The sequence below is a fragment of the Mauremys reevesii genome, linkage group 8, assembly GCF_016161935.1.
Source record: "Mauremys reevesii isolate NIE-2019 linkage group 8, ASM1616193v1, whole genome shotgun sequence".
In the NCBI taxonomy this organism is placed as follows: domain Eukaryota; kingdom Metazoa; phylum Chordata; order Testudines; family Geoemydidae; genus Mauremys; species Mauremys reevesii.
In genome coordinates, this window is record NC_052630.1 from 71,766,265 (window position 1) to 71,790,050 (window position 23,786).

General features: G+C 40.4%; 2 protein-coding genes across 2 annotated transcripts in view; one reads left to right on the top strand and one right to left on the bottom strand.

The window, feature by feature from the left end:
* SASS6 (SAS-6 centriolar assembly protein) overlaps positions 1-23,786 on the top strand; it is a 30,200-nt gene that overhangs the window by 958 nt on the left and 5,456 nt on the right. Inside the window, exons 2-14 of the mRNA XM_039484714.1 lie at positions 2,576-2,636; positions 4,216-4,295; positions 5,298-5,402; positions 6,071-6,242; positions 9,147-9,224; positions 10,369-10,488; positions 10,611-10,802; positions 11,065-11,259; positions 16,576-16,665; positions 16,758-16,937; positions 18,289-18,370; positions 20,565-20,698; positions 22,405-22,521. Coding sequence (XP_039340648.1) covers positions 2,576-2,636; positions 4,216-4,295; positions 5,298-5,402; positions 6,071-6,242; positions 9,147-9,224; positions 10,369-10,488; positions 10,611-10,802; positions 11,065-11,259; positions 16,576-16,665; positions 16,758-16,937; positions 18,289-18,370; positions 20,565-20,698; positions 22,405-22,521 — 1,606 coding nt within the window. The remainder of the gene's footprint in view (positions 1-2,575; positions 2,637-4,215; positions 4,296-5,297; positions 5,403-6,070; positions 6,243-9,146; positions 9,225-10,368; positions 10,489-10,610; positions 10,803-11,064; positions 11,260-16,575; positions 16,666-16,757; positions 16,938-18,288; positions 18,371-20,564; positions 20,699-22,404; positions 22,522-23,786) is intronic.
* The window catches only part of MFSD14A (major facilitator superfamily domain containing 14A), a 43,461-nt gene continuing 30,286 nt past the window's right edge, over positions 10,612-23,786 (bottom strand). Inside the window, exon 12 of the mRNA XM_039484720.1 lies at positions 10,612-10,730. Coding sequence (XP_039340654.1) covers positions 10,710-10,730 — 21 coding nt within the window. The 3' untranslated portion in view covers positions 10,612-10,709. The remainder of the gene's footprint in view (positions 10,731-23,786) is intronic.

Below are 23,786 nucleotides of genomic sequence, written 5' to 3' on the forward strand. Positions count from 1 at the left end.
CTGGAGAATCGTATCCTTCCACTCAAACCAGAACAACCACTTAAAGCTCCTAACAGAAGTGTTGTGGTAACATAGTATTAGCTATTTTTCTCTGTTTCCATGCACACTGGTATCTGGGGAGGTGATGAGGGAATTTATTCTCCCCAGAGCTTTTCCATCCTAAAATCCTCAATTATGAGGCCTCCCCAACCAGATGTCTCTGAATGCACCAGTTGGGAACCAAATCCATTAGCTAGAACTTAGGATGTAGCAAGTGAGTTGCCAAATAATATGTTTGGCTGATGGTGTTTGGGAAAGTCAGGTTAAAGCTTCAACCTTAAGGAAACACTGTCAATTTGAAATATAGTCAATTTCAGAAACTTAGGCCCAGTCTAGAGAACCTATATTTTTGTGTATAATTTCCTAAGTTAAAAACAACAACCTGAAAGCAGAAATTTTTCACAATGTGGAATCACATTGACACCCATATGGTTCATGAGCAGGGTTAGAAACTATAAATTCACATTACAGTCTTGTTTCACTTGAGCTAACAGTAGTAACTTACAAAAGTAGTAGGTTGTCATGAGAGGGTGAATGAGAGACACTTTGCCAGTGGGTTTCATAGATATTTGCTAACAGCAGAAGAATGCTGAGACTCAGGCATCTTGAGTTTCATCCAGGTTCTAGAGAAGAGTATACTCTAGTGGTCATAGACCCTTCTGCCTATGTCCTTGGCTTGTCTTCCTGCCCCATCCTCGCTACTGGAGAAGGAGAGAAAGCCAAGGAGCTACAACTCCTAGCCAGTCCCAGTCTTTCCCCTATTTTGGCTCCCAGTCTCCCTGCCTGGAGTCCTCATGCCAGTCTCCCACCAGGCTCCTTGTCCCAAACTCACATTCTCCCAAGGACCTCCTCTAATCTCAGGTTCCCCTCTCCTCACGTATTCCCAGCTCCTAGGGTTGTCAGGTGTCTGATTTCTGACTGAAACTTTTGGTTGAAAAGGGACCCTGGCAGCTCGGGTCAGCATCGCTGACCGGGACGTTAAAAGTCCAGTTGGCTGCTCAGTGGGGCTAAGGCAGGCTCCCAGTCTGTCCTGACTTGGCTGCTTCCAGAAACCACACAGGCATGTCCAGCTCCTTGGCGCAGGGGCAGCCATGGGGACTCCATGCACTGCCCTTGCCCTGAGTGCTGGCTCCGTAGCTCCTATTGGCTGTGAACCATGGCCAATGGGAGCTCCGGGAGCGGCACCTTGGGGCGGGGGGAGTGTGCATAGTTGCCTGGCTGTGTCTCTGCCTAGGAGCCAGACATGCTGGCCAATTCCAGGAGCCACCTGGGATAAGTGGTGCCCAGCTGGAGCCCACGCTCCTCGCCCCCTCCCACACCCAGACTCCTTCCCAGAGCCCTCACACCACCCTCCCGCACCCAAACCACTGCCCTGAGCCCACACCACACCCCCAGCTGGAGATCACACCCCCTCCTGAACCCCAATCCTGAGCCTCCTCCCACATCCCAAACCCCTTGGCCAGAGCCCCCTCCTGCACCCCAAACCACTCATCCCTGGCCCTACCCCCAGAGCCTTCACCCCAGCCAGACCACTCACCCTCTCCTGCACCCCAACCCCCTGCCCCAGACTGGTGAAAATGTGTGAGGGTGGGAGAGAGCAAGTGACAGAGGGAAGGGGGATGGAGTGAGTGATGGTGGGGCAGGGGCAGGGCAAAGGTGTTCAGTTTTGTGTGATTAGAAAGTTGGCAACCCTACCAGCTCTTTGTCCCAGACTATTACTTCCACTGCCCCGCTGTGGTCCAGCTCTAGTCCCCTCTGCATCTGAGTGAGGCAGCTTCCTTCTCCATGCTGCCTGGGCACCAGTATAGGGAGCACTGGGAACACATGAGTCTTCCTCCTCTCTGTTCTTGTGCTTGTCACCACTGGGACCCACAGAAATTGCAAGAAAGTCCAGCTCATCATGTATAGCAATTTTGGAGACTCTAACGAGTCTCTGTTGAGCATGTACAAATTGAAATTTTTCAGAGGCTTATAACTTGATCAGTTTGGGGTAGTTTTTCATAGGTATGGCAAAAGGTACATCCCTGTCAAATTTCAAGCCCTTGCTCCAAAGCATGGGCACACTAAAACTTCTCAATGCGATTGGTGTAAGAATTTTTTGAATATGAGCAAAACAATATACTTTCCCCCAATCACATACTTGAAAATGGCTTCTACATTTTTGTTAACACTATAAAATAAATAAATAAAATCAGTCTTTAGGCAAGTGTCTGGCATGGGAAATTTCAGCCTGAATCCTTAAAGTCAGGTAAAGTTATAAACAACTAAAACCAGGGTGTTATAATGTGAAGTATTGGAGCTGGTAGCAACATCTATAATTAAGGTTACCCAACTATAATAATTAAAGTTAAAGTGCTTCCAATATTTCACTTGGGATGGTATTCTACAGTCTTTTACTCCTCATTGTTAGGAATGGTTTCTTGACATTTGATCTAAATTTTCCTTTTAAACTACATTATCTTTATTTAAATAATTGTTTGAGGAACGAGTTCTTGATTTGATGATAGTACTTTACAGTTGCATATTTTTTACATAGGAGGATAAATGTTCGAGTAAGGATTGAGCTACAATCAACATCTAATCCTGTTCATAAAAAGGTGTGTGGTGTTTTCTTTGCTCTTCCTTAAGTATTTTAAATATCTTCTTACTGATATGTAAAGAGAAAGCAACATGAAGTTTTACTACATTTGTCATTTAGCAGGTTAGGGTCTTAAAAAATCTTGTGTTTTATTAGTATTCAGGTTTGTTGGCACGTGTTTGGTTAGGTTTTTTTCTTTGCCTTATTAGCCCTTTATCTCAGTTTTACACTTTTGTAACATATGATGCATTTGAGGTTTGATAACCACAACAGTTTAGAGAGCCCATGGCTAGCAACAGAGGTTGTGTTTTTTTTTCCCAGCACTGACCCATCTTCATTATGTTTGACTCTTAATTCTTAATTTAGAATTCTAAACTGTTGATTTTAAAGATGTTGTCTGAATGTCACACAATTCCCTTTCCTATTTAATTAAAAGAAGCACTTCTTCATGATATGGTGAATGTAATACATTGTACTGTAATTTTATAGATAGCTGTGCTAGATATTTTGAACATATGTAATCCATCATCACAGCATCATTCTGCCTATTGCAAGACAAAGGCCTCATAATGTTTAGAAATAACATCTTGGACATGCTAAAAAAACAATCTCGGGGTGAGACTCTCGCCCTTTTTCCAGCCCTTTACATGGCTGTGGCCTTTTTACCCAGCATAAAGGGACTTTAAAAGCCCTGGTCCCAAGTGGGGGAGAATTCCCACAGTGCAGGAACTGAGGAAGACAGCAGTCACAGGCTGCTGAGGGCTGTCTTTCAGGTCCTCATGTAAGTGTAAAGCTGCAGCATGCAGTGGAGAGTCTGGGTTGTACTGCTGCATGTAGGAATGTGGGACAAGCTGCCATATTTTAGAGACAGGCCCCCAGGGCTATGTAACTTATTCTGGGGTGCAAGCAGCCCAAAATTGAGGATGCAAAGGTGGTTTAAAGCAGTGGTTCTCAGCCTGTGGTCTGCAGACTATGTCTAAGAGGTCCATGAAAGACTTAGACTGAAAACTGATTGAACAGAATTCTTCTATATGCACAGACAATAGATTTCCAAAGGAATCCGCACCTCCATTCAAAATTTTCAGAGGTCCTCACCACCATTTGAAATTTTTTAGGGGTCTGCAAAAGAAAAAAGGTTGAGAACCACTGGTTTAACCCTAACCCTCTCCCTCAGGCCTGTGAGTTCTGTGCTATACCTCTAAGAGCTGCAGCATGCTAGTTGGCCTTTCTGTAGTTACCATTCATTGGTTTCTGTTCTGTTTTTAATGCAGTCCATTTTTATCATTTGTACTTGGAGCAGTCAAATATAATCCAATAAATACCTTTGCTTTGGAAATCTTTGCTGTTGAAAGTTAACACGGCATTGCTTTAAGAATACAATCTCTTTGTGGGAGGTAGTTTTTTCTCTTTTTTTGTAATATTTAAAATAGAAATTGTCCTAAAATGCAATACAACTGATGTTCTTTTTCCCTCTTATTAATGGTCATAGGAGTCTTATTTGCTGTAGAAAGTTAAAACATTTTTGGGTACTGCCTGAGTATATTAATAACTAGTTTATAATGTTTAAAATAATAATCTTTAAAAATGTTTATTTTTAGGACTTAGTTGTGCAGTTGACTGATGATACTGACCCCTTTTTCCTTTATAACCTGGTTATATCTGAGGAAGATTTTCAAAGGTAAGATGTCAAGTTAATGTGCTTCTTATGAAACATTAAGAAATGGTAATAAAAAATGGATATTTTTTCATTTAAAAAAGTTCTGCTTGACAGTGAAATAGAACTTGGCTCTTATTGCATTTTTCTGCCATAGATTGACACTATCTTCTTCGATAGAGCACTAAGCATTCTCCTCCATTTATAGATGGGGAAACTGAGGCATAGAGAGGTGAAGTGACTTGTCTGAAGTCATCCAGGGCAAAGATGGAACCCTGGTTTCTTAAGTTTCAGTCCAGTGCCATAACCACTATACTACACTGCCTCCTATTTTTGTACATCTAAAACCTTTTCTGGGTGTTTGTGAACATTTCGCAAGGATTTCAGGTGGAATACTCTCAAAAGGATTATTTCTAGGAGCAAGGGTTCACAGAATTGGGCCATTCAATTAAAGATATATTTTGGATCATCACATTGTTGGGTCTCAATTGAATAGTAATCACTCAGGAAAAAGACCTCAGTGTGGACAGCTCAATGAAAATCTCTGATCAATATGTAGTGGCAGTTAAAAAGGAGAAATAAAACCCCAAACTTATTTGTGTTACAGTAGTTTTGAGAGGTCACAATCCTATCTGCTCCATTATGGTAGGCTTAATGTACATACACACAGTAAAAGAAAGTTCCTGCCTCAAGGAGTTTGCATTGTTAAATCCCCTATTTAGTACGTGTATCCAAGTAATTGTTAATCCTATACAATATAGTGTGCTCAAAGAAGATTTTAATTTGAAAGATACATATTTGTTCCCACATAATTTTGTTTAGTGAAAGCTAATTTGCAAAACATTCAAATTTAAAATACCACACCTCTTGTGATTATGATTAGCTATTTGACAGTGTTTCTTTTGTACTCTGGATTAAAAATTGAAATGATAGGTGTTAAACTTTTAATGAATTAGTAAAATATTTAGTGCAAACAAAAATATTTGATAGGAATGTAACTTGTATTTCCCCTCTTTCTTTATGTAGTTTAAAATGCCAGCAGGGTCTTTTGGTAGATTTCTCTGCTTTTCCACAAAGATTTGTAGATCTACTTCAACAGTGTATTCAGGAACAAAACAAAGATACCCCAAGGTAAATAATATTTTGGTACCACATTACTAACTTTTTAAAAAAATTCTTAAACAAAATACACACACAATAAGCCAAGCACTCCAAGAAGCAATATAAGACCAAGGAAAGTCAATGGGACTTAGGCTTCAAGTGCCTAAGTCACTTTTGAAAATGAGAATTTTCACTTCAGTGCCTTTGAAAATGTTACCCCTTATCCAGTGTGTTTATTTTTAGAAAGTTCTTTTAAAGTGCATGCACCTTTAGAGGGCTTTTTATTTGCAATTTCAAATATAACATGAGTGACTCACTTTTTTATAAAATCTCAGAAAAAGCAAAACTACATATTCACTGGCTGTATTTATTTATTTATTATGCATACAGGAATCTTTTTGGTGCTAGCATTATACAATATTTATGTGAAGATACTGTTGTAGTATCGGATTCCCTTTGTTATTAACATAACATTAATTTGGTAAAGATTTAGGCCCTGATCCTACAACTGAATCCAAGCAGGTGGGGCTTCTGGAACTATACAGATCCAGTTGTGTGATAAGTGCTTTAATGATGATTATTTTATAAAATGGGGGGGGGGGGAACCCTGAAATTTACAGATATCTTTGTTTACAAAGATATGTTATGTACTAAATGTGGTTCTATTTCATTTGTTTGTGTTTTTTTTTTTTTTTAAGGTTTTTGCTGCAATTAGTTTCTTCAGCATCTGTTTTAGATCACACACCTGCTTTTTTAAATGTAGTGGAGACAAATCCATTTAAACATCTTACACATCTCTCACTAAAATTTCTGCCAGGAAATGATGCAGAAATAAAGAAGTTTTTAGCAATCTGTTTGAAATGTATTAAGGTAAGATTATAGATTTGTAATATCTGTAATTAGGTCCTGATCCTCCAAACACTTAATGTTGTGGGTTTTATTTTAATTTTTGTTTTGGTTAATTTCAGTTCATGTTGTGGCTTTGCAAATAGTTATATAGGTATATATTGTAATTAAATCAATACACTCTCTCTCTAAGAATAAAAATATCAAAGGCACGTGTATGTTTAAAATAGAGCTATCAAATTATAAGAAAAATCGCAATTTGAGATTAAAAAAGTCACTATTAATCACACTAAACAATAGAATACCAATTTAAATTTATTATGAATATTTTGGGATTTTTTCTACATTTTCAAATATATTGGTTTCAATTGCAACACAATACAAAGTATACAGTGCTCACTTTATATTATTTTTTATTACAAATATCTGCAATCTACAAGTCAAAGCATGAAGGGGCATATGAATGTTTAGCGTCTCTGGTACATAAATACCTTGCAATGCCAGCTACAATAGTGCCATGCGAATGCTTGTTCTTACTTTCAGGTGACATTCTAAATAAGAAGCAGGTAGCTTTATCTCCCGTAAATGTAAACAAACTTATTTGGCTGAATAAGAATGTTTTGTTTTTGAGTGCAGTTATGATAAAAAAAACATGATAGATAGCACTACTGTACTTGTATGAGGTGAATTGAAAAATACTATTTGTTTTTTTACAGTGCAAATATTTGTAATAAAAATAATTTAAAGTGAGCACTGTACACTTTGTATTCTGTTATAATTGACATCAATATATTTGAAAATGTAGAAAAACATTCACAAATATTTATAATAAATTTAAATTGGTATTTTGTTAACAGGGAGATTAAAATGTCAGTTAATCGCTACTATTTTTTAAATCTAGTTAATTTGTTTTGCGTTAATCTCTTGCGTTAACTGCAATTAATAATGGCCTTAATTTAAAACAAAATCTGGTCATCTGAATTGGCAGAAATTAGACACTTTAGATATGTGATGAATGTGGCAATGCAATTGTTGAGTTAATTGAGCCTCTCAGTATTGGTTGCTTCCTGGCTTTGTGCTGACCCGCTGTACAAATGCAGGAGTAAAATACTGTAAAGTTATGGATTTCGATCCTGCCGTTGGATCTGCACGTGCATACCCATGCGTAAGTACAGAGCCTTCTTTCATTCAGTGTGGTTTCGTTTGCCATTTATAGATTGGAATGTGAAATTGATGTGCTTGGTAGCATATCAGGTTTAAATAATGTTATGAAATGAACAATGATCTCAGAGTTTGAAAAATCCTCAGCCTACAGTCCACATCTCACTAATTTCTTCACACGTAATTTTTGTCTCCTTTTAGTTTAGTGCAATGTAAATGTAAACTGCCTCTGTAACAAACTGTTTTTAAAAGAAAAGGGTCACAAAGATTTTTCCCCTTAACCTCTAGGTTAGGGTCTAAGTTCCCTCTAAGCGGTGCTGCTTTGCAGCAGGCTATCAAGGGCCACGCAGGCCTGCAGCAGGGAGAGGTGCCTCTCCTCCAACCCTGGTCTTGGAGCTGCTGCAGGTGGGGAGAGGGCTGGTGAGGGAGTCCTTTCTCCCTGCTGCAGCCTGGGACAGCCTGTACCCCAAATCCCATTCCCAGCCTCCCCCAGAGCCCACACAAGCAGCCAGAGCCTGAGCCCCCTCCCGCACCTCTGCCCCAGCCCTGAGCCCCCTCCTGCACTACAAATCTCTCATCCCCAGCCTCCCTGAGAGCCCACACCCCCAGCCAGATCCCTCAGTCTCCCGCACCCCACCCCCTGCCATAGCCCTGAGCCCATCTTGCATTTCAAACCTCTCATCCCAGGCTCCACCCCAGAGTCCGCACCCCCAGCCAGAACCCTTAACCCCCCGCACTTCAACCCTCTGCCCTGGCCCCCCTCCCACACTCCGAACCCCTCGCCCGCACCACATATCACCTCTGTAGTGGTGCATATAACCAAATTAATTCCGCACATGGATATAAAAAATTAGAGGGAACATTGTTCAGGGTTCTCAAATTCTTTTGCTGGGACCCCCTTTGAAAATATTTCAGGCTTTGAATATCCTTCCATACCCTGCTCTTCCCTACTTCTGTGCTGTTGCTGGGGGCAGTGCTGCCTTTAGAGCTGGGCGCCTGGCCAGCAGCTGCTGCTCTCTACTCACCCAGATCTGAAGGGCTTGGTCTAGCAGCTGGAGCCCCAGCATGCATGGGGGCTGGCAGCTTGCAACACTCCCATAATAACCTCACGACCCCCAGTTTGAGTACCCCTCATCATCTAGGTCAGGGGTCAGCAACCTTTGGCATGTGGCTTGTCAGGGTAAGCACCCTGGCGGGCTGGGCCAGTTTGTTTACCTGCCACGTCCGCAGGTTTGGCTGATCGTGGCTCCCACTGGCCGTGATCAGCACATCCCTCAACCCGTGCTGCTTCCTGCAGCCCCCATTGGCCTGGGACTGTGAACCGCAGCCAGTGGGAGCTGCGATCGGCCAAACCTGCCGACGCGGCAGGTAAACAAACTGGTCCAGCCCGCCAGGGTGCTTACCCTAGTGAGCTGTGTGCCAAAGGTTGCCGACCCCTGATCTAGGTGTTAATGCAATTCTTTTTCAAACAATAGTTTAAAGTGCAAAAATCCTGATTTCCTGGGGAACTTTTAAGGAAAACAAACTTGATTCAGATTTGTCTGCATTTGTACTGAATTACTTTTTTACAATGGAAAAAAGGTTTTGACTTTAGGATTCATGAAATATATATAATTTAGTATTTAGGCTGTCTTGATAAGAATTTATTAGCGTAATGGACATGTATTTTTGGACTTCACATGCAGAAATAATGGAATATGGATGCTAAATAATTTTTTTAAATTGGAAAATAAGATTGTATTGATTTAAAATGTCAATTATATGTAGGAAGAAAAGTCGTTATTGGAACAAAAGCTTAAAAAAACTGAAGATGACCTTACCAGACAGCTGAGCTACACACAACAGGTAATTGATGTTAGGCCTTCCTGCCTTTGGTATAAAAAGTGTTCAGTCTTCTGAATTTTCTGTATATCGTACCACATGTAAAGGTATATTACAAATTGCAGAATTTCAGTAGGGTCCAGTTAATATTTTACGAAGTGGTCTATAATCTGTTCTTATTTTGTATCTAATCTTATGTCTGTGCATTTATTTTGAATTTTGTGGCCTAGGGAGCATTTACTGCTGGTGGCTAATAGGTCTGGTTGGTTACATGGTGCTGAGAAACAACCAATTTTGTCAGGGCAGAAGGAGGTGAAGTGAAGTTCAAAAGTAGCCAGTGTGATTGAATTGTTCTGAAGAAAGGTCAAAACATCACACTAAACACAACTAAAACCACTTTACTTTTCCCCGTAAGCACCTGCTGTGGTTGCCATAGAAATATTATGTGGTCAGATATAAGAGAATAAGTAGTTCACAAGACTGTCTCTATATTGAAATGTGTCACACAATGGAGATATTTCGGAACCCTTTGCTTCATACATAACACAAAGCAAAGAAAAATAGAATTAAAATTGTTGGTATTTATGTTCTAAAATTTCATTTAAGATGGATGGTGGGCCCTGATGTGGTTTCACTCCTTTTTTAGAGGATGACAACTCTGCGTCATACAGTAAAGCTACACAGACTGCACTTTGGTCACTCTTAAGTTATTGAGCCTTAATGTTCGTTTTTTTCCCCTTCTGTGAGCTTGTCAGACAGCTGACATTTTAAAAACACAATTTTTTTAATTTTTATAGAATTGGAACTACTGTATACTTCTGTCATGCAAATTTTAAAAAAAAATGCTACCAAGAAGTATATTTTTCATACTGAAAAGTTGGTTTTTACAGTGCTGTGGCCTGGTTGTTGAGTGTATTCACTCTCTTTTACTGTGGTTACAGCATAAGATTGGAAATTATGATTCTTTTACCAGCTCTGTCATTGTTTGATGACCCTCTGTTTCCCATCTGTAAAGCTGAGATGTATGTCACTTGGTGGTGTGAGGATTCAGTTCATTCTGTAAAGCACTTTGAGCTCCTTGGATGAAAATCACAATATAGTGTAAAGTATTGTTCAGTATAATATGATACATTTTTCAAGATTCTTTATGCTGTCTCAACAAACACAGAGCTTGTCAGAAAAGAGCCGGGAATTAGATAAGTTGAGAAGTGAATGGACGTCACATACAACAATGCTAACAAATAAGCACACTCAGGAATTGACAAATGAGAAGGAAAAAGCTCTCCAGGTATGAGAACTGAAGGAAAAACGAACCAAAAATATTGGTACACCTTTAATAGTTTCTTAGTTTAAGATTAGGTTCACTGAAGCACTTCTTCCTTTGTTTTCCAACTTCTCTTTTCATTATAGGTGCAGACTCAGTACCAACAACAACATGAACAACAGAAAAAGGAATTGGAAAGCTTGCATCAGAAAAGTATCCAACAGCTACAGAATCGACTGTCAGAGCTAGAGATTGCCAACAAGGACCTAACAGAAAGGAGATACAAAGGAGACTCCACAATTAGAGAACTTAAAGCAAAACTCTCTGGGATAGAAGATGTATGGAATGTTCATTTGTATTTTCAAATCAATATTTGTATAGGGATAACATAATCAATACACTCACAAGATAGTGTAATCTGTGAAAATACAGCAAATGTTCAGGTTGTGAGAATCCATACTTCAGGTTCTGAAGTATTTATTTTTACAACCTATTTCTATTGTCTTATTGATATCCTTGGTTAAGAGTTAGATATGTTTATTCAAACTTAAGTTATTGCAGTGTGTTTGGTTTTTTTAATATTTTTTCCAAATGTTCTAGGAGTGCCAGAGAGCAAAGCAAGAAGTACTGTCGTTGCGTCGGGAGAATACTACGCTGGATGCTGAATGCCATGAAAAAGAGAAACACATTAATCAGCTACAAACACGAGTTGCAGTTTTGGAACAAGAGATCAAAGATAAGGACCAGCTAATTATTAGGACAAAAGAAGTATTAGATGCAACACAACAACAAAAGGTTCTGTTACTTTCTAAATATACTGTTTCTAAAGTACTGTAGAACCATGCTTAATTGCTATTCACAACTGGGCAATTGTGGATTACCAGATTTTGTGAACTTCATAAATAGATGATCAACCATGATTTAAAGAATTAAGATTACAGCATTGAAAAATATATTTGACTCATTTTAACAAATGTAGTTCAGTTACAATTATAATACTTTGTAGTCCAACAGTAAATGTACACTACTTTTACAAAATATATTAATCTTTTACTATTAGATCTTTGCTGACATGAGACTGGATTTTTCTGTTTATTTAAAAACTGGATTAGTGATGTGAAAATTAGTGAGGTGGTTCTTCTAGTAGTGTCTCTAGGGGTGCTCCACTTCAACTGTGCAATGTGCCCCATTGCATCTTCTATCAGAGATTTTAGGTAGCAGTGCCCATTTGTCCCTTACATACATTCTACTCTGCCTTCAGTTGTTTTTCTCAGCAGCCTTGGGCTAAGATGGAGCCTCAGAAGTGTCTGAGTTGAGCTTATTTCAACTAGGTTTTTTCATAGTTTTTCATAGCTAGCTAGTTGTAGTGATAGTAGTTAATTAATTATTATTATTTATTGACTGTTGTCCTTTCAGGGGTTTTTCCCTGCAGGGAATTTTAGGTTGCTGAGAGGGTATGCCCAGCTCTTCAGATTTTAAACATTGGCTTTCATGCCGGGAGGCTATCCTGGTGAGCGATGGGCACTCCCAGTACATCCATTGCCTTGGGAAGTCACACATCCCCCAGAAGTGTAATTTTTGCCTGGCATTAAAATCAAGAGCCAGAAAGAACCTGAAGATTAAATTGCATTGCCTTGTGATGGAGAGCTGTGTCCATCCAGTTTCTGAACCAGGCTAGGAGACCCCCTCCATACACTGGTCTCCAAGCAAGTTGAGCTCTTCAACCACTTTGGCGTAACACTGCCTTAGAGCTTCTAGGAGAGAGAACTCAAGAATCCTCTCAAAAAGACTCTAGGAAAAGGAGCTCGGGTTCCCCAGATAGGGAATCTACTTCAAAGAAGCACTGGTCACCGATTGAGACAACTACTTTTGCATCTGCTGGTTCCTGACTCAGTACCCACGAGACTGCAGGTTCCTCAGGTACTGTTACCACCACTAAACCCGAAGAATCTAAGGATTCCAGCACATCATTGGTACTATCAGGAGATTGAGATGACAAGGAGAAGAAGACTAGCTCTAAGTTAGTACTCAAAGAATCAGCCAGGTTCTTGGTACCTCCCATTTCGTTACTGCAGAAGACCAGACTATCATCTAGTGGTCGTTCATTGGAGTGCATAAAGCCTACAGTACCGTTTGCTCCCTCTACCATAATCACCTCTGCTCAGGCTGCAGCCTCAGTACTGACTACCATGTTGATACTGCAGGAGGTTAAATTTTCACAACACCTCACAGTGACAGAGATGCCTGACTCCCCTTTTGTTCCGTACTGAGGACCACTAAGTCTCCAGATATTCACCCAGTACTGACAGAGTCACCACCTTTTTCTACTGGTGCTGCCACCTACAAAGTGATGTTGAAGATGATGATATTGGGGATTTCTCATTGGTTTCTCAAATTCTGGTTCACGTTTCCCCTTCTCACTATCAGAGGAGTATTTTTCTGGAGACTGCTAGGGAGGTGGAACATATTTGAGAGACACCCTCAAGCTCCATTCCAGTGGTATTAGCATTTGTGGATGCACCCACCTATACCGGATGGGCCCACTCAATCGCTGTAATGGGATCAATTGGTGGCATATTGCCAAAAAATTCTCTAGGACCCCTAGCATCACTCATAGCCATGATAAGGCTAAACAATCTCCCCCATCCTCTCTTGAAGCCCTGAATCACAAGGAGAGACTTTTGAGGAGCAGGAGGCAAGAGCAGGCAATGAGGTACCCGGCGGTCTGGAAGCGGGCCTGGGGCCCGGCTTCATCGGCTCAGTTTAGCTGGTCCACCTGTGCTGGGGGGGGGCCAAACATTTTTCTTTCGCTGGGGCCCGAACCCGCTCTTGGCAGCCCTGACTGCCTTTCACTCTTAAGTTTGTCAGAAATGAGTATCACTACAGGGTTTTAGAGATCATATCAGAAGGATACTCCATCCACTTTACTTCCCTTCCCCCATCCCTTTTCAGATACCCCTTTCACAAGCATCTTCTAACACAGGAAATAGACTTCCTTCTGAACTTAGATGCTACAGAACCAGTTTTGTACAACACATAAAGGTTCTATTCCAGGTACTTTTTGGTTTCTCAACAGGTTTGTGAAATACAAAAATTCAAAATAAACCAGTCAGGTGCATATTTCCATATAGTGCTTCACTCTTCCTACAGGTCAAAACCATTTTCAATACAGAGTGCTTCCATTTGGTTTCTCTTCCACTTCCAGAGTGTGTTTGAAGGTTCTGTCAGTGATAGCGGCTTACCTTTGCAAAAGGAGAATCCTAATATTCCTATATCTCAACAATTGGCTGCTAAAGGGGCACTCCTACCACGATGGCCATTCAAAAGGCCATAGCACTGTTTCTTGGCCTGAAACTGCACTTAGATGTTCAGAAGTCCACCTTGATACAAGTGCGAAGATTGGAGTTCATAGTAGCTTATCTCTAGGCAGTAGCAGCCAATGCCCACCTCTCAACGCATAGGTTTACACCCCTATCTAGTTAAGTCACTATAGTCCAAATCAATCCCCAGCCGTCTGTCAAAAACAGTCTGCAGTTGTTGGGACATATGGCGGCTGGTACATTTGTGATAAGCCATGCAAGTTTGCACATGTGCTGCCTCCCTGAGTGGCACAGAACTGTTTATTTGCTAGGTAAACACAGTTTGAACAAACTATTCTTGGTTCCCACTGCTGTGAAGTAGTCCTTTGGCCGGTGGAAAGACTTTTACGACATTTGTGCCGAAGTCATCTTTGCTCAACTATCTTCAACAGTCATAATAAGAACAGATGCATCCCTGTTGGGATTGGGGGAGCACATCTTAATAGAAACTGCTCAGGACAATCAAAAATGCTTGTCTCCATTCTATACTGTTGAGCGGGGCAAATATGTGAAGATCATGATAGACAATATGTCATGCATGTTTTATATCGACTATCAAGGGAGAGCGAAAGCAGTGAGATTCTGGAATTGGTGTGTGTGTGAAGTCACATCAGCATCTCAACAGCTTACCTTCCCAGCATTCAAAACGTCACTGCAGATAGCCTCAGCAGATGCTTCTCTTGGGATCATGAGTGGGAGAGATCGATCCTATTGTACTCCACTGCATATTTCAGTGTTGGGGCATTCCATAGATAGACCTGTTTGTCATGGCCAGAAACAGGAAGTGCTTCCAGTTCTACTTGAGGGGGAGACTGGGCCACAACTCCTTGGGAGATACCTTTCTCCTTTGCTGGATGTCGGGTCTGTTGTATGTGTTTCATCCAAATCCTCCAATATCCAAGGTGTTGATCAAGATAAGGAAAGACAAGGCCAGAGTTATTCTGGTGGTTCCAACGTGGCCAAGACAGACATGGTTTCGTTGGCTGCCTGTCAATCAGTCAAGCCTCTGGACCATCCCTCGTCTTCTCTCAGGATGTCAGTCAGATTATTCACCCCAGCCTTGGGGTTCTTCACCTAAAAGCATGGCTGATCACTGGTTCACTGGGCTAGAAACAACCTATTCTGAGGAAGTGAGAAAAGTATCATTACATAGTAGGGAGCAGTCTATCTGTAATAGTTAACTACAAAAGTAGATGAGATTTAGTCTCTGGTGTGACCTAAGACACCATTTACTTGCATCCTTTTTGCTGTCAGATCTACTAAATTACATCCTAAACTGAAAACAAGTTGTTTTTTTAAGTTCCATTAGGGTACCTTGGGCAGCTGTTACAGGCTTTTCAATGTACACACATCTGATGACTGCAAGTCAAACGTCCACAAGTCAAATATCCTGCCCCTGTTTGGGACCTCAGCTTAATCTTAGATGCTTTACAAGACCTGTCCTTGAGCCAATGGCAACCTGTTCTCTACCGATCTATGCAAACAACCTTCCTGGTAATCATTACTTCTGCTCAAAGAGTTGAGGAGATAGAGACTCTGATGGCATATCCCTACTTTGCTGTATTTTTCAAGGATGAGGTCACATTGCAACCACATCCCAAATTCTAAAGCTATCATCTGACTTACACATTTACCAATCTATTCATCTTCCAGTTTGCTTTCCTAATCCACACCTGAATAAGGAGGATGCGGTATTATGTACATTTTGATGTCAGGAGGGCACTAGCCTTATACCTGGACAGGACTAAGCCATTTAGAAAATCTCCTGGGTTGTTTGTGTCTTTTTGTAGAAGATCTAAGGGATTTCCAGTTTCCAAGCAAAGACTCTCTAGGTCAGTGGTTCTCAACCTGTTTGCCATTGCGGGCAGCATATGTATCTCTCTGTGTTATGAGGGCTGCATCCATACTATATACTACCTGTGAGGCCCTGAGGGTGTCACATGGGCTGCAGCTGTGTGGTGTTTGGACCACAAGTTGAGAAACACTGCTCTAGATGGATATCTATCTGCATTACGTTTTGTTATCAGTCTCATCTCCAGCCTCTTTCCAGAGTACTCTCATTCAACGGGGCCTCATTCTACTTCAATAGCCTGCCTTAAAATTCCTGTTGCTGAGATATGTAAAGCCACAACTTGGCCCTCCATACATAGCTCTTCTGAACATTATGCAGTCATTCAGGACTCAGCTTCTGATGCTGTGTTTGGCTCTACTGTACTGTCTTCGATTTTGGATTAGACTCCAAAGTCCTTCCCCTTCTTAGAAGATACTGCTTGGTAGTGACCTGAAGTGGAGCACCCATAGGGACACTGTTTAAAGAAGGAGAGGTTACACACCCTGTTCAGTAACTAGTTCTTTGAGATGTGTCACCCTATGGGTGCTTCACTACTCCACATCCTTGCCCTCTGCTTCAGATTTCTCTGCTGTGGATCTTTGCGATAGAGAAGAAATTGAGTGGGTTGCCTGCACAGATCTATTTAGCCATGTTGCAGAGTACTAGGCTTAGTAGAGCGCATGCATGGGCCAAACATGCACTGCTAGCTAAATTTCCAATTCGGAGGTGCATGGGCGCATCCCTCTGAAATGGAGCGTTCACAGGGACCACATCTTGAAGAACTATAGTGATTGCACAGGGGGGTTAACATCTCCCTTCTAACGCAAATTTTAACAAGCTTGATCTAAATCAGATTTAAGTATTGTGCTTTTCTAAGAAGCACAAAACCTTGCTAATGGGAAAACTTTTCGATTTTTGTAGGTGATACTGGAAGAAAATACAGAGAAGAAACAAGTTCATATAGGAAAACTTGAAGCAACAATAAAGTCATTATCAGCTGAACTTCTTAAGGTTTGTTTAAACATGAAATTGTCCTTATGAGATTTCTTCATTTAATTTTATGCATTGTTGTTTAATTTAGAAAGGACTCTGTTGTTTAATAGGCTAACGAAATTATCAAGAAGTTACAAGGAGATTTGAAAACTCTAATGAGTAAATTGAAATTGAAAAATACAGTAACAATTCAGCAAGAAAAACTCTTGGCCGAAAAAGAAGAGAAACTACAGAAAGAGCAAAGGGAACTGCACGAGATAGGACAATCTCTTAGAGTAAAAGAGCAAGAGGTAACTTAATGCATTATCTTAAGCTTTTAGCGCTGTAACCACTTATGTATGTGTTGCATGTTTGCAGGATTAGCCTTGAATTGCTGTCTATAAAACTGTCAAGGTTTTTTTGCTGACACAGTTCATCTTAATTAGCCTCTTAGAGTTGGTTGGGCAACTCCCACCTTTTCATGTTCTCTGTATGTGTGTGTGTATATATATCTCCTCACTATATGTTCCGTTCTATGCATCCGATGAAGTGGGCTGTAGCCCACGAAAGCTTATGCTCAAATAAATTTATTAGTCTCTAAGGTGCTACAAGTACTCCTGTTCTTTTTATAAAACTGAAAGACTTTATCCATTTATTAAATGGTTTATTGAAACATAGAATTCTGCCAAATGTTAGTGTAGTGTATTTTTCTGGTTGATTATAGCATAGAGGGACTAGAGAGCCCAGTTGAAGCAAAACTCAAATTTTAGTAACCGTGCTAAATTTGACAAATTGTGAAGTCTAATAAAAACAGCTAAAATAATTACAAACAATGGTTGGATCAATATGCTTTTGACCTAAAGAGACATTCAAATTAAAAAATAGTTTATTTTTTTAAAGAGATTTTTCTTGTATTATTTCGATTAAAATATGAAAGACTTTTAAAAAAAAAATCTAAGTTTCACCCACTATTTATGCTTTATACTTTGTTTGAATTTGGTATTTTATTCACTTTTGAGCATGAAAACACACTGGTCAGTTCAAGTTTCTGATTCTCTTGCATGTTTAAAATAATAATAAAAAAACCACAAACACTTCATGAATGTGGTTTGGAACTGCAAACTTCCTATCTGGACAGAACTTCCAGCAAAGACAGCTGGGGTTCAGGGCCATATCAGATTTCAGTTACTATTCAAGTTAGCTTTTGTTAAAAGATTTGCTAACTCCTACAATGAAAACTCTTTACCTGGTTACCCCTTTAAATACAAAGAGAGAGAGGATCCTATATTTGTACAGGGCTAGAATTTACAGAGTACAAAACGTTCAGTGAATACAACAGAGTGTACAGAGCTATGAATCAACATACTTCTGAAGGGCAGAAACAGGCAAAAATTGAGAGAGATTTTCAAAGGCATAAATAGTTGCCCAATGCCAACTGACACTTGTGCCTTTGAAATCAATGCCAAGAATAAAAGGATCTTTTCACTGTGTAGTCACACCCTTTTTGTACTATGAGTAATTTTGAATCTAAATAATTTTTCACTGTTGCTTTAAGCTCAACTGTACTTCTAAATCCTTGATATTTATTTACACTTATTTTCTTCAGTTTTTAATTGACATTTCTTGATTATGCTTGACGTAATTAGTATGCAAATATTTCAGGTCTGCAAGTTGCAAGAACAGTTAGAATCTACAGTACAAAAACTGGAAGAAAGCAAGCAACTGCTAAAAACCAATGAAAATGGTAGGTTTACAGGATTCCTTCTTTAGGTCTCCCTGGTTTTTGTTACTTGTGGGGGAATTCTGCACCACTGTGCATGTGCAGAATTTATGATCCCCTCAGATTTTTGCTTCCCTGCAGAAAAATGACTTTCTGATTGGGAAGCCGCAAGAGTGGTCATGCCACCCTCCCCAGCAGTATGTTTTGGGTGCTCAGGGCAGCCAGCAGAGAGATGAATCACTCTGGTGCAGGGGGCAGGACTGGGGAAGATCTGGCACTGGGCTCAGCTGCTAGTCCCAGCTGTGGTGGGGAGGATGTTACTTCCTCTTCCCCTGCACAGCATCTGGGACTGTGTCAGACCCACCCCCAGATTTCTCCCCTGGCTGTAGGAAGCTCTGCACACACCCCCCCCTCCCCCCCACACACACTTCCTGTACCCATAGCTCCTCAGCTGCAGGGGAAGGGATCACAGTACAGGGAGCTGCTCCCTCATCTGCCCAACCCCCGTGCATCCAGACCCTCCTGCCAAGCATCACCCCTGCCCCCCCCGCACCCAACCCCCACAATCAGCCCTACTCCCCCTGCACCTGGATCACCCCGTTGAACCACCCGCACCTGGATTCCCCTGTAGAGTCCCATTACCCTTGCACCCAGATCCCCCACTGAGCTGCCTGCACCCAGATTGGCCCCCACAGAACCCTCTAAACCCACACCTGGATTACCCCCCACTAAGCCCCTCCACACTTGGATCCTGCTTTGCTGAGCCTGCCTGGCCCACACCTGGTGCACCTGGGGTGTTTCTGGGGCAGGCCCTGTTCTTGTGCTGTCAGGGTTGGGTGCAGCCTCATCACTGAGTCTATGTCCTCTGGGGAAGCTGCACAATGATCTCCCACCTCTGTGCAGCCAGTGGTTTGTGCTCCCCAGTGCCATGCGGGAGCCTCCACATTCATTTGAGAAATAAAATTTGCTGAATTTTAAAATACTGTGCGCAGGATTTTTCATTTTTTTGGCACAGAATGCTCTCAGGAGTAAAAATTTGTATTAAAAACATTTTATTTCATTTTGAAGCTAGAAAGATTTCCTCATTTCTATCACGGTATACTTGTGATTTCCTGCTGTTCCCCTTCGCTTCTGCCACCCCACAGCCCACAAGGATCAAACAATTTAGTAACCTTTGAGTTCATGTTTCCTGTGTATTATAGTAGCCCTAATTTTGTTTGGTGTGGTTCTTCACATAACAGAATTTCCCTTACAACTTTCTAAGTGTTACAGTTTAGAATTTGAGAGTTTACATGCGATTCTAAATTTAAGCTATATGCCCGCATCAGTTAAAACAAGAATTGCACAGCTAAGTTACAAATTGATGCTTTGAAAACATAGGCTCCAATCAAGCATGTGTATTAGTAGGATGCATAACTTTAAGAAGGTAAACAGTTTCATTGAAGTCTGTGGGAAAGCTTACATGCTTAAAGTTAGTATGTTTTTAGATGTCTTACTCCTTATGGGGCATAATCCAAAGTATATTGAACTCCATGAACTTAAATCCAGCTCCGGCGTCTCTAATTATTAAATGTTTACCTCCCTATAGTTTGTCGGTTCTAATTAATACTTAATCTTTCATAGAACAGCAATAGAGCAACAGGTTATAATAATGGAAATTTAAAAGATGACTATGTTCTTTAAGGTGACCTGATTTTTTTTTTTTTAAAGCCATCTGTAGATGTTGAAGGAGAAAGTTAATCAGACCTGGCATCTTTGAGAGATGGGACTTTGCGGTGGGGTGGGCAGCAGGGGCCATGCATGACTTTCCTTGCAATCCTCCTGGTTGCTGCAAGCCACTGTGATGTCAGACACAGGAACTAAGAGCACAGAGACTGTCAGTACTCCCATTGTGGTTTGTGATCCTGCTGCCTGACTTGAATGCAGATGGTATGAGCTGTTCCTGCAGCAGAGGGAGCAGATCGGGACAGGACAAGGAACCTGGTACTGAAACTAGGGGAAAAATGTTTGGGGGAAGGGGACAGATCAGATGAGAAGCCCAGAGGGAAAGGGGTAAAGAGACTGGGATGTCAAAATTATGTTTTGTTCGCTAATATAACATGAAATAGAATCATTCACATGATTTCTTGATGTAATTTGTGTTTGATTTATAGTACTAATAAAAGGGATGGAAAACAAAATGCTTGAAAATTAGAGTTTTACTCCTTTTTCTATATAGTAATCACATGGTTAAATAAGCAACTGAATGAAATTCAGATGGCAAGAAAGCAAGAGATATTGGGAACTTCTACCATTCCACTTACACATTCAAGCAATGGCACTATTAGAACTGGCACTTCACCTCACAATATGGTAAGCTACCCACTTATAAAACTTGGTACTTTCTGTACATTTTTAGAAATAAAGATACACACCAAGTGAAGTGCTTACGGTACCTAGGAGAAATGCTTTGGTATTCCTTTTGCCCCGTAATTGAATTTTTCTCATGATGTTGTACACTGTGTTGTTAATGGATGCAACAAAATTACTAGTATCATAAATAAGAACTTCCTAAATTCTCATTGTCTTTAATAAGCAATAAAAACTGTTAAAATGCACAGATATGTAATGCATTTGGGCTAGTGAAATAGCATATGCTATTTCAAGTGCATGCATCTACACGTCTAATATTCTTCAGATCCTTCTCTAAAATGAGTCCAGAATGTCCTTCTCAAACAGTCCATTACACTGCACTTACACCAGAAACTGTATGTGAACAGAAAGATAGGCTATATAACACATGCTAGACATGCTGCCAAGCAGAGGTCAAAGTATTCTGGGTTGCTCTTTATCTAACTACCAGTTATTTACCAGGTGGAAGGGGATGTAGAGGTATTTTTCCTCTGCCTGGAATGTCCCTTTCACTTTTGAATTTAACATGAAATTAGAACTTAAAAATCTGCAAATACACGGAAAAGAAAGCTATTACAACACTAACAAATTGCATAAGAAGAAGTGGGGTGGGGGGGTGTCTTGCTGCTAGGCATCTTCATACTTCTAGAAATGGTTACTAACAAATGTTCCAGATAGTCATTAATTTTTACATGAAACGTAGTTTAACTTAGGGCTAGTAAGGTATTTTGAAGAGCACAAGGGAAGTGAGGAGTAAAAAATTCTCATAAAATGCTCTTGTTTAAAGAGGCTAAATTAAAGTAGGTCTGCTGGCTCTTGAGATGTGTGGTGATGCTTTCAAGGAGTTCTCAAATCTATCAATCAGTGTTTATTTGGTTGTTTCATTATTTTTTGGTTCCATGTATTTAGCACGTGCCCATTTTACCTCGGCTAGCAGGTTTTACTTATCTATTGTTCTGTTCCCCTTCCAGTAACTAAGGCCTGTAGATCTGCAGCCTTTTAATCTTAAAAAAAAAAAACCCAACCTGTTTGCATTGCTACATTTCTCTTTGATGCACAGAGCCTTGTGTCACTTACATATACTTTTAATAAGAGTATAGTCAAGAGTATTAGTCAAACCTTGTGGTTTGTTAGAGGAAAAGTGTTAGTAAAATAATGCTTACCTTGTCTAGTATCCATTCACTTTCTGCAAGTATTGCTTTTAAGAATGTAAGCATAGGAAAACAAGCTTTTTCCTGTACTTTAATCACAATAATGTATAAACATTAATTTGTGATTACAAAGTTTTAAATTTTTACATCTATGCTCAGTGAAATTAAATGTCATTGAAGCCTGCCAGTCATGATTACCGGTAAGAATATGAATATCTAGCTCTTTTATAGCACTTTTCATCAGTGGATCTCTCATTTTACAGTTGGGGAAACTGAGATACCCAAGAGGGGAAGTGACCTGCCTAAGGACACCCAGCAAACCAGTGGCAGAGCGAGGAAGAAAACCTAGGTCCCCTGAGTCCCAGTTCAGTGCTCTTAAATGTCTGGGTTCTACTTTAAGTGACCCACTAGTAAAAAGAAAAATAGATTGCTGAACTAGAGATGCATAGATTTTGATTTTCTACTGTTGCACTGCTGTTTCCTCCTTTTTCTACATTTTATTTTTCTCTCTTACAGCTTGACAGACTCCGTTTTACTAGCTCAGGATACCCCATCTCTCCAGTATGCGCTTTCCAAAACTTTCCAGAAACAGCACCTGTGAAAAGTGCCAACCAGCAGGTTTCAGGACCAAAGGCAGGCATTTACATTTACTCTTATTTTGTGCTCAAGACACATTTCTAATAATATATTTCTGAACAGTTTGACTTAATTGGATATTTCCAAAAGTTATTAACACACTATGCTATACGATATGGTTTTTGTGTTAAACGACAGCAAGAATTTGGCTATAACCACTACATTATTATAATGGTAATAGTACCTGGCATTTTCAAAGCAGTTTACAAACCCTAATTTTCATGACTCTCCTGTAAGATATTTTCCACCTTGTCATGAATTTTCCTGTGAACAAAAGCTATACAGCAAATTAGTTGTAGCATTAAACCTAGAACACGAGAATTCCTGGCAGTTACCTCTGGTTTTTAGTCTAATATACACCACACTGCCTCCCAAAAGTAACTTCCCTAGTTTCTATTTTATTATAGTAAATGTCCTACTGTAAACTAGTGAGACAAGTTCTCAAAGTCAGCAAGGTTACCTTTTCAGTTATTCCTTTGTATATCTTCGTGTTTCTTTATTCCTTACAGAAGTAGTTTGTAGTACACAAAAACACTTCATATATTCTGCAATTTTGGATTGAAATTACTATGGCTCAGTGTCATAGCATCATTATTTCAGAGTATCCTGATGGCACGGGATGGCCCTGTAGGCATCCCACTCTTTGATTCCTCTTCTCAGGGTTCCTCAAGAATACTTCTCCAACACTGTCTTAGGCTAATATCCATGACAAAAACCTTAGCTTTAGTTATTTGTAGTAAAGGTCATGGACAATAAAGAAAAATTCATGTAAACCCATGACCTGTTCCTGACTTCTTCTAAAAATATCCATGACAAAATGGGAAGCAGTTGCGGGGGTCTGGCTGGGAGCTCCAGGTGTCTCCACCACACATGGGTGCCTGGAGCTGTGGGGGTCCCGCTGCCACCTGCAGGGTGGCAGGACCCTGCAGTTCCCAGCCACCGCAGGCTGAAGTCATGGAGGTCTTTGGAAGCCACAGTATCTGACTTCCGTGACAAAACCATAGCCTTACTAATAACACTCATGTCATGGAGTAATATATTAATAGAGGCACGTCAAATCACAAACTAAAGTTCAATACTGTAACTCAAAAGGGTTGGGCTTTGCCACCGCCTTAGACTCCAGGCTCTATTGTCCTTCAGACTAGAGGGTTCTCAGATTTAACTGTGGAATCCCCTCCTAGAGTTCAAACGCTCAGACCAAGCAATAATGCAAACAGTGGCTGCCCACGTTGGGCTTAATAAAAGTCTTATGTCCCTCCTGG